At 44.5% G+C, this 9,998-nt stretch overlaps 1 protein-coding gene across 1 annotated transcript in view; it reads right to left on the bottom strand.

The window, feature by feature from the left end:
• Positions 1 to 9,423: 9,423 nt before the first annotated feature.
• The window catches only part of LOC119361524 (G-type lectin S-receptor-like serine/threonine-protein kinase SD1-13), a 4,326-nt gene continuing 3,751 nt past the window's right edge, over positions 9,424 to 9,998 (bottom strand). Inside the window, exon 8 of the mRNA XM_037626689.1 lies at positions 9,424 to 9,554. Coding sequence (XP_037482586.1) covers positions 9,424 to 9,554 — 131 coding nt within the window. The remainder of the gene's footprint in view (positions 9,555 to 9,998) is intronic.

Below are 9,998 nucleotides of genomic sequence, written 5' to 3'. Positions count from 1 at the left end.
ATACCCCCTCCCGATAACTTCAACACATGGGGGGGTCGATATACCCCCTCCCCGATAATATTATTTTCCCATGTACGTATGTCGTCGTTGTCGATATAAACCCCTCCTGATAACTTCAACACGTGGGGGGGGGGTCGATATACCCCCTCCCGATAACTTCAACATGTGTGGGGGGGGGGGGTCGATATACCCCCTCCCCGATAACATTATTTTCCCGTGTATGTATCTCGTCGTTGTCGATATTACCCCCTTGAAGCGTTGTCGAGGCCACCCCAAACCCTAGAGAAGCACCGTCGAGGCCACTAATTAATATGATTCCTTACTGTGATTAGCTAGCTACTTCTACGTTTGCCACTAATATATCCATATCTGTCATGTTTGAATAATAATTGCCATCTTGTAAATATTTGTAGAAACTATGGACACCCCCCGAGACGAAGCAACAGAAGCAATGTTGGGGGACATAATCGCACAAGGAAGTGATGCTGTCTTATCATTTCTGAACGACACCGATGGTCTGGAAGGACAGGGTGAAGAAGCAGGTTATGATTATGATGGCTCATTTGACCCAATGCCTGTGCAAGAAGGAGACCGTGGGGACGGCTCCGGTGACCCAATGATGGTGCAAGAAGGAGACCGTGATGACGGTTTCGGTGACCGAGCCGAGTCTGGCCAGTTATATATATTAGTTAAGCCTGTGCTGACTAGCTAATTGATGCATTCATTGTTTTGGTATATGTACACATATTAATTAACTCTCGTCTTTCTTCTTTTTTCTAGCCCTTCGAATCGAGCACAACTTCGGTAAGGAGACGAGCCCCGAAGAAAAAGTTGAGCTCAGATGAAAGGTTTGAGATCACAGCAATCGCGCGCGACGGCGAACCGATTGAACCCATCCGGACAAAGAACGCATTTGCTGCTCAGTGCGGGGTTCTTGTTAGGGACAAGATCCCGATCAACATCCACCAATGGTATAAGCCTAAGAACAAAGACCCTGAGGTGTCTTATGTCAATGATATGCAGAAAGATGATCTTTGGACTGAGCTGAAGGCAAATTTCACCCTACCGCGAGAGGAGGATCCGGAGAAGCCAGTTATAGAGCAATTAATCAAGTCTTTTGCTCTTAAGAAGATGGCAGGCCTATTCAGGAGGTGGAGGAAAGAGCTGAAAAAGTTTGTCGACAAAGAAGAGACACCAGAATTCATCGGCAAATATGAGAAGATCAGAGATCACTGGCCCGCATTTGTGGCCCACACGACATCGGAAAAGAGTAAGAAGATGCCGGCGACAAACAAGCAAAATGCTGCAAAGAAGCAGTTTCACCATCGCAGGGGGTCAGGTGGCTACCTCAAAGCCCGGCCTAAGTGGGCCAAGGCTGAGAATGATCTGCTTGATAAAGGGATCGAACCAGAGACAATGAACTGGCCAGACCGTTGCCGGACTTGGTTCTTCAGGGCTGGCGGAACCTTGGACCCTGTATCAGGGAAGTGCCATTGGACGGACGAGCAACTGAAAATACCAGTCAAGAGGCTTCGGCACTATATCAATGCAGCGCAGCAAGGGACGTTCGTTCCAGACAGGGAGAACGACGAGCTCACAATGGCCCTCGGGAATCCTGAGCACCCTGGATGGACATGAGGCACGCCAGGCTCCATTCCGTGGAAGGTTGGTTTTCCGGACGCAGGGGGTTACAAAACCTAGGAGAGGAGGAAGAAAGTGGAGCATAGGCAACTGCAGGCGCTGCACGAAAGGGTAATGGGGCTAGAGGAACGAGAAGCAGATCGCAGCAAACGACCTGCCGAAGCTTCCCCCGAAGCTACCCTGCCATCTCAGCGGAGAAGCAGCGTGGCTTCCACCGAGCTGCTTCAGCCGGAGCATGTCTTGACGGCTCCTGCTAGCTACCCCGTGGATTTTATCACGGAGTCTCAAAATTGCCACCTTATGGCGAAATGGCAGAACTTAAAAGTCAAGGCGACTGTCGGCCAAGTTCGACCTTTTGAACTCGGTGCAACTTTTCACTGTCGTCCGATTCCAGAAGGATATGCAAGGGTTACGGTGGACGAAATAACGGAGGGATTTGAGGACCTCCAGCTTGACCACCCTACCGGTGAAGGGGAGACTCGGCTGGGTTTTGCTCTGAAGACTCCATGCCTATGGCGGAAGGAGTTCATCAAGCTTCCGAACTGGACGCCTCCTCCTCCTCCTCCGGTGAGTTAGGGCACTCTGCCTCCTCCACCGCCTCCTCCTCCGGCGAGTGACGATCAGGGCACTCGGCCTCCTTCTCCGGCGCGTGGCGGCACTCCGCCTCCTTCTCCGCCTGCGCCGGCGCGCCCGAGCAGCCAGCAGCCTCCTCCTTCTCCGCCTCGCCAGCAAGGGCGGAAGAGACCCGCCGCCGCCCCAGCTGCTCCAGCGCGTCGTAGTCCTTCTCCTCTGCCTCGTAAGCAAGCACGAAAGAAGACAAACGCCGCAGCCGCTCCGTCTGCTCCGGCGTCTAGCAGTACAGCCAGAGGCGGGAGGCAATACAAATACGGTCCTTCTCTCAAGCCTCTAGAGAAGTTACCGTACGAGAGGACCGAGGAGGAAAATGCGAAGATCGTGCGGGCCGAAGTGGACGACTTCTTTGAAGGGTTGAAAGCAAAGAGACATCCACCTCCAGAGGAGAAGGTAGATCCGGTGAAAGCAAAGCGCACTATCGATGCCCTGAGGAAACCACCAAAGTCTCCGCCGAGAACCAACTATGAGCGCATTACTGAACAGGCATATCTCGAAGCGGAGCGGTCGGGAAGTACTGTCAGACATCAAAGGTCAAAAGAACGAGCAGCTGCGAAAAAAATTGCCCAGCTCGGCGAACAGGCAAATCAATCGTGCCCCCCGCTCAATGTGTCTAGCGGCGACATCATCGCTAATGCTCCGGGGACGGTGGCCGGTTATAGCAATCTTGCAGATTACCTGCCTGACGATCAAATTCCTGATTTCATGGAGGTGGACGAACACAGATACGAGTACGGGAAACCTCTCGTCAAAGATGAAAAATCTCTAACAACGATGATGCAAAGATTCCATAATTGGTACATGAAAACCTGCAGAGAGTCCGGGGGGACAAATACTTTGTATCTGGGAATTAAAGAGGATCACGATCTCGTTGGAACTGATCTGTTGCCTGTTCCATTTGAGGAGTTCTTCGAGTTCTTCAATCAAAAGGCCCTCGATAAATTAACGGTCTTTTGCTACTGTCTGTAAGTACTATTTCTGTCATTAAGTCTCTATATATAGCTCGGCTCTTTTATTGCATGTATTTATAATTAATTATCCTCAATATATTATGCAGATTGAAGATCGTCGAGTGCAGAAAACAAGAAATGTATGATATTGGGTTCATTAACACAAATATCATAGATAAAATTCAGGTTAAAAAGCACGCCGAAGAGGCCGAGGCCAACTTGCTACAATCGTTGATCAAAAATCAAAACAAAGATACCATACTCTTTCCTTACAACTTCGAGTGAGTGTTACTGTCGTGTGCATATTCGGTTTTCCTTATTACTCGAGCGAGGTTATAGTAATGTAATTGATGAGTTATGCATGCGTGCGCAGCTTCCACTATGTTCTTCTGGAGATTAAGCTTGAGCGGGGACTAGTAACCGTCTTAGACTCGAGACGAAAAGCTCCCGAAACCTATGCGGACATGACTAAAATGCTCAACAAGTAAGTTCAATCGATCATTATCGCACCATATCGGCAACTTTTTGTTCATTTCCTGATATCTCAAGTAATAATAATTATTTTCTTTGTCTTGCAGGGTTTGGAAACAGTTCACCGCAGAAGCTCCGGGACTGCCGAAGGAGCTGCGATATACATCCCCGAAAGTAAGTACTACTGGCTAGCTAGTTGCGCCCATCTCCCGTTGATTCTATAGCTATACTTTCATGAATGCCATTTATAATGCTTCATTATCAGTTTGATTGACCTCTATTTCTCGTAAAGTGCTTGTGGCAGGAACAAGGAAATGATTTCTGTGGATACTACGTGTGCGAGTTCATCTACAACGCGACTTTGAAAAATAAGCGGGGCTACTGTAAAAGACAATATGAAGTGCGTAAGCAATAATATTCATAATTTCATTTTATTACACCATCATTTCTGTTGAGTTTCATTCATATATATGTATTAACCCCCTTCTTCAAATTAGACGTGGTAGATGCGGAATGAACTCCTACCACAAGATCGCATGAAAGCAATTCAAGAGGAATTGGCGGGATTCTTTCTTGACCACGTCATCAATAAAGCCGGAGAATACCATGTGGAAGTTGATTTCAATTGCTAGGGAATTGTAAGAGATCTTACATATTGTATATGTATGTAGCCAGTAGCGTCGGATAGATAATACGAAAACTTGTTGTTCGACCAATCTCTCGGAGAAGGAGAGGTCGATCGATCACTTCTCTCGGTATTCATGACGAACTTATGTACTTAATGGTTTCCTTCATTTTCTTACTAGCTAGCGTGTCGAGGGCCTCTCTATATATAGTACGTAGCGTCGACCAAGCACAGAGATAAGAGAGGACATGAAACACCTAAATTAACCCTCCAAAACCCCTAACCCCCCTTAAAAGAAAAAACAAAAACCCCAGCCCCTGAAATGCTGACGCGTGGACGCCTTTTGGTCCCGGTTGGTGCCACCAACCGGGACCAAAGGCCCTCCTACCTGGGCTCGGCGCACCGGCCACGTGGAGGCCCATCTGTCCCGATTCGTGTAAGAACCGGGACTAAAGGACTAGGGTATTAGTAATGACCCTTTAGTTCCGGTACAACAACCGGGACAAAAGGGCCGTATGGACCAGAACAAATGGCCCCTTTTCTATTAGTGTCTCTTGTCAGATTCCATGGGTGGAAGTCGACGAAGAGGAGGTAGCAGCAACGGCTGGTACGAGCGTTGGCACGAGCACGTGCGCTTGTACCAGACGCCATCGATCATTCTGGAGGCGACGCGTGTTCTTCAGCTTCTCCCCATATGCTTAATTCTTTTATAGCAATTGTTTATCAAACCAGACGCCATCAATCAGTCTGGAGGCGACGCGTGTCCTTCAGCTGCTCCCCGTATGCTTAATTCTTTTTATGAAAATTGTTTATCGTGCTGTGCTACGATGCTTTGAAGGTCCCCCAAAGTTTCAGTTAATGAAGACCAAGGGCGACTGTACTAACTAAAAACAGTACCGGCGGTAGTGCAGTACAGTCGCCATGTTACCTGGAGCAGCTGGCGCCCTTCTGCCGCTCAGGATCGAGTGGGGACGCGTGCGAGAGATCCCCGTCACCTTCCTACTCCTCTCCGGTCGCCACCGATGCGCGTGCCTGGTCTCCTTGCCGCACCGGCGACGTCGCCGAGCTCGAGTTGGTCCTCCGCTCGGTTTACGGTTGCGCGACCGGGCTTCGGGGAGAGGAGGGTGGGACGAGAAAGAAGCTGAGAGGAAGTACGGCGGCCGGAGATTCCGGCGCAACGGCGAGGAGGAAGACTGAAGGGGACATGCAGGCGCCGTGCATTCTGCTAACGGGCGCCTGCAGCGCCTCGCGCTGTGCCGACCCATTTAGCGTTTCTTTCCCTGTTGTAAAAGAACTAAAAAAAGACGCACCAAATAAATGGAGTCGAACTCAAGAATCCCTGAGCTCCTACTTCTGCAACCACTGGAACCGCTGGAACCACTACGCCACTACCTTTGTCACGCTGTTGTAAAAGAACTTCTGAACCGCTGGAACCACTACGCCACCAACTCCTACTTCTGCAAGTTGCTTTTTCATTTCTTTTATTATTACCTCTGTCACGTTTTTATTATCTTTTTTCCTTTTTTATTATCTTTTTTTTGTTTTTTCCTTTTTTCTTAAATGTGCGGATTATTTTTTCAATTCTAATTTGATGAACTTTTTTTCAAATTTGATGAACATTTTTTCAAAATTGGTGAACTTTTTTCAAATTTGATGAACTCTTTTTTGAAAATGATGACCTTTTTAAACTTTTTTATGAAGTTTTTTTCAAATATGGTGAACTTTTTTAAGTTTGTGAACTTTTCTTAAAAAAATGATGAACTATTTCGCAAAATCAAAGAACTTTTTTTTAAGTTTGTGAACTTTTGTCTCAAAATCGATCTACGTTTTTAAATTAACAATTTTATAAAAGTAAAATAAAATAAATGATAAATAAATCTTGCGGCCATATTAGTTCATCTATAGTTCGCGCAATGAAAATCACAAGTGAATAATCAGTGTGGTGGTGAGCTAAGCTTGAATAAGCCCTTCTTTGTCGATCTGTGTTCGATTCCTAAACAGCCACGTTTTTGCCCTTTTTTTTTACTAGTACAAATGCCCGTGCGTTGCAACGAGCTTGAGCTGTGATTTATTAATCAACATGATAACTCACACCGGTGGGACATGGAACCATGTTTTACAAAGCTTATTCATAAAACCTTCCTTAGTTAAATATGGGCAACTTTGTTTACCAAACGACACACCCAGCAAACCTTATACTTCGCAAAGTCCTAAAGAAGTTCTTTGTCATTACACACCATTATTTATATCTAGTTCTAATAAATGTCTATATTAATGTTGCACTGATTATTGCTCCTCGGTTGAATTTTTTCGTTAAGAAGCCAATTTGGCATTCTTCTGATTGAAGAGTAGTTCATGGAATAGTCTCCGAATCAGTTTTCTTTTTTTCCTTTCAAAAAAAAAGATTTTTCTTGATAAAAACAAATACTTTATTAAAAAATAGAAAATAGTGAGTTTTGTTTTAGCATTTGTAAATGCATTTTTTAAATGGAACAACTTTTGGCAATTTTGATCGGTTTTTAAGAAGTGTGAATATATATAACGGTGTACTTATTATAAAACTATTTTTACTAAATTGAGTTTTTTTAGATATATAAGTTTGTTGTTTGGTCGGGAATCGTTATTCTTGTATTTTTCATTATTTGGGCTTGGCCCAAACAAAGCACTTACATAGACACTTCACGTACATAGAGAACACTTTGGTATTAAAAAAGGGAGTGTCTATATTACAATCGACTGAAATTGAATTGGCCTTCAATCAAATATGCCAACCATTAACAATCAGACACAAACGGAAAATAATAACTTGACTGAAAATACAGGCACTACAAACATGGCACGTGTATGTATGACCTATGCGCTCTATGATCCATGAGCAAACAATGGAAGGGCCCAAAAAGCAACACCGCCACGTCAGTACTCTCACGACCTTCTCCAGGTTATTGACAATTTTGTTTTCTTCACAACACTTTTGGAAGAAAACCTGAAATTCTCATGACATTATCAAGGATATGAAGTTGCTTGAAACAGGAACAATTCACAGAAAATAACTGACTCAACTACCAGGACGGACAAGATGCTACACAAAACCAGTTTGATGATACAGGACTGTATAACCGTGAAACTGTAAGTTACAGAAATGTACAGCAAGGCAGCAAGCTATAGAAAGCTTCTTTTAATTTATTTTAAAGAACTAACCTTGTACCATGTTTCCAGGTCCCGCAACAAACACAAGGAGATGAAGCCAGTATTGATCTAGCTTCTTCAAATCCCTGGAAAGTAGGACTTCTCGACAATCTAAGCTTAGACAAGGTAATTAAGAAACATCAAGTAGAAACTTAAATGTAAACACATATTCAGGTTGCATCAGCAACAAAATTCCTGAAAAAGGAAAAAAAAAGCATACACTTGTAGCAGGTTAGCTGAAGATGAAGGATCCATCATGTTACGAGGAAATTCATACACTTCAGACAATGTGCCATATGTGTGGGACATAAAGAGAGTAATAATGAAGCTAAGAAAAGCATGGATAACCATCAGTTACGGTAGACTAAAATGGAAGATGAGTATTTAAATGAAGAGGGTATTGAGAATTTATTGGAAAATGGAAATACTGTAGCCCACGAAGGAAATGTCAGGAACACTAAGAGCATTATAATGCCACACCTGGAAATGGAGTTCAACACAAGAGAAGGACAAGAATTCTTCGACTTATATTTGAGCATCGAGAGCAGCAAACAAGAAGAGGAACCATGAATATTAAAGAATCACAATGAACTGTAACAAACATGGCAAAACAAAAGAAGTAGAAAGAGAAAGTATAGTACCTATTAGAAGGACAACAGTTATAGCAAAATCAGAGTGCTAGGTAGTGATGGTGATCTCAGAAAGAGGTGGCCACTGGAAAATTCACTATCAGCTCACTGTAAAAACAACAGTCACAAAAGAACTACTAAAATTTACAGAAGCTATAGGACCATAAATCCATCATCAATGTATTATAAATTAAACACCAGGAAACTCTAATATACATTCAGACAAATTCATGTGATCAAGCATTCTATATGAATTCACTGTACGGACAACAATGACACACTATATGGAGCTACTACAATAAATTGCAAAATCTGTAGGGCAGTGTAAATCCACCATCACCATACTGTAAATTCAAAATCTATAGGACAGTGTAAAACCACCATCACCATACTGTAAATATGCAGCCAGATTAGTTTGTCTGATGAAGTATTACTCAAGCAGTTTAAATGATGTACCTTGCCTACATGGGTGGATGTAATTCCGATGAAGTCGGCAGTGCGGAGAAATTCCGGCCAGGTTGGCAGAACAACGAGATTTCCATGACTTCGGCAGAACGGCAAGACACCAATGTTGAGCACAGACGAAATTGAGATGTGTTTAAAGTATGACCAGCAGCTGCATTCAGCTCAACTTAACTCAGAAAACAAATACACGCAAAGGGAAATTCAAAAGAAATATAATAATTGATAGAAACCTAGATGAAACTGAGTAAGAAATAGCTCAGATTAAACATTCATAATTTGATTTTGCAATAAGAATCATAACTTAGTCAGAAAATAAAATACCTAAGACTCTGATGTATGGGTTTGCTCCAACTCCGGAAGATGTTTTTTGGGGGCAGTGTTTTCTATTGCAGGAAGTCTAACACAAGATTGTGCATCAGTTTTATGCCAACTATGTATGGATAAAGTAATATTTACTGAATACAATTCAGAAAAAAATGCCGCCAACTACAGGTAGTACCCAGAAAGCTAGTAGCTACATAGGTTCATGGCATAGCAAGGAAATTCCAATATGTACATATCAACCAAAAACTCTAATTTGAAAGATTGAAAAGCTACACCTGAATGCATCTGTAAGACAGGACGAAAACTAATGTTCTACAAGGGAAAGAAAGAGGTCGCGGGTCAGCAATCGCAAGATGACCTGGGGCTTGGCGTGACCACATGATGCAAGGGGCTGCAACTCCGGCTAGCCACCGGCGAGCAGCATCAGGACCACCGCTCCCTTCTCTCTCCCTCTAGCCTCCCATCTTCTTCCCATCCTCTCTTTTCTCCGCCGCTCATCTCTCTATTCTCTCACCGGCGTCGGCCATGTCGCACCCGCCAGCCTCGTGCCACCAATATTAGCATTTGCAGCAGCTATAAGCTCAGCAGAACTGTCATCAATCATGTCTATGTCATCTTCCATCTCACATTCACCTGCTAGAAGTGGATGCAGCAAGAGAGGAGACATACAAGCAACAACTGCTGATGGAGTCATTCGATTCTCAGTAGTATGAGAAGCAACAATGTGCATCATCCTCAAAATTGTACAGACATCATGTTTATGAGCTAATTGAAAAATTAACCTAATTACTGAAAAGGGGAGCTCTCCTCTATGTTGCACCCATGAAAGGGGTGGATCCAGATCGAGCACACACACACAAACAGAGGAGGATCGGGAGGTGCTACCTCGAGGGAGTTGGTCGGTCGATGGAGAGCGGCAGTGATAGAGAGGGGAAAGATGAGTTGGGGAAGGTGCGGCGCCGGCGTTGATTGTCGCCGGCAGTGGAAAGCCACAGGGGTGGAGGCACGTCGGGTAGGGGTGGGAGCGGCGGCGTTGGTCGGCAGTGGCGACGCACGGCGGAGGGGCGGGGGACGGTG

Source organism: Triticum dicoccoides, chromosome 2B (assembly GCF_002162155.2).
Source record: "Triticum dicoccoides isolate Atlit2015 ecotype Zavitan chromosome 2B, WEW_v2.0, whole genome shotgun sequence".
Lineage (NCBI taxonomy): Eukaryota > Viridiplantae > Streptophyta > Magnoliopsida > Poales > Poaceae > Triticum > Triticum dicoccoides.
This window is presented reverse-complemented; position numbering and strand designations above follow the sequence as displayed.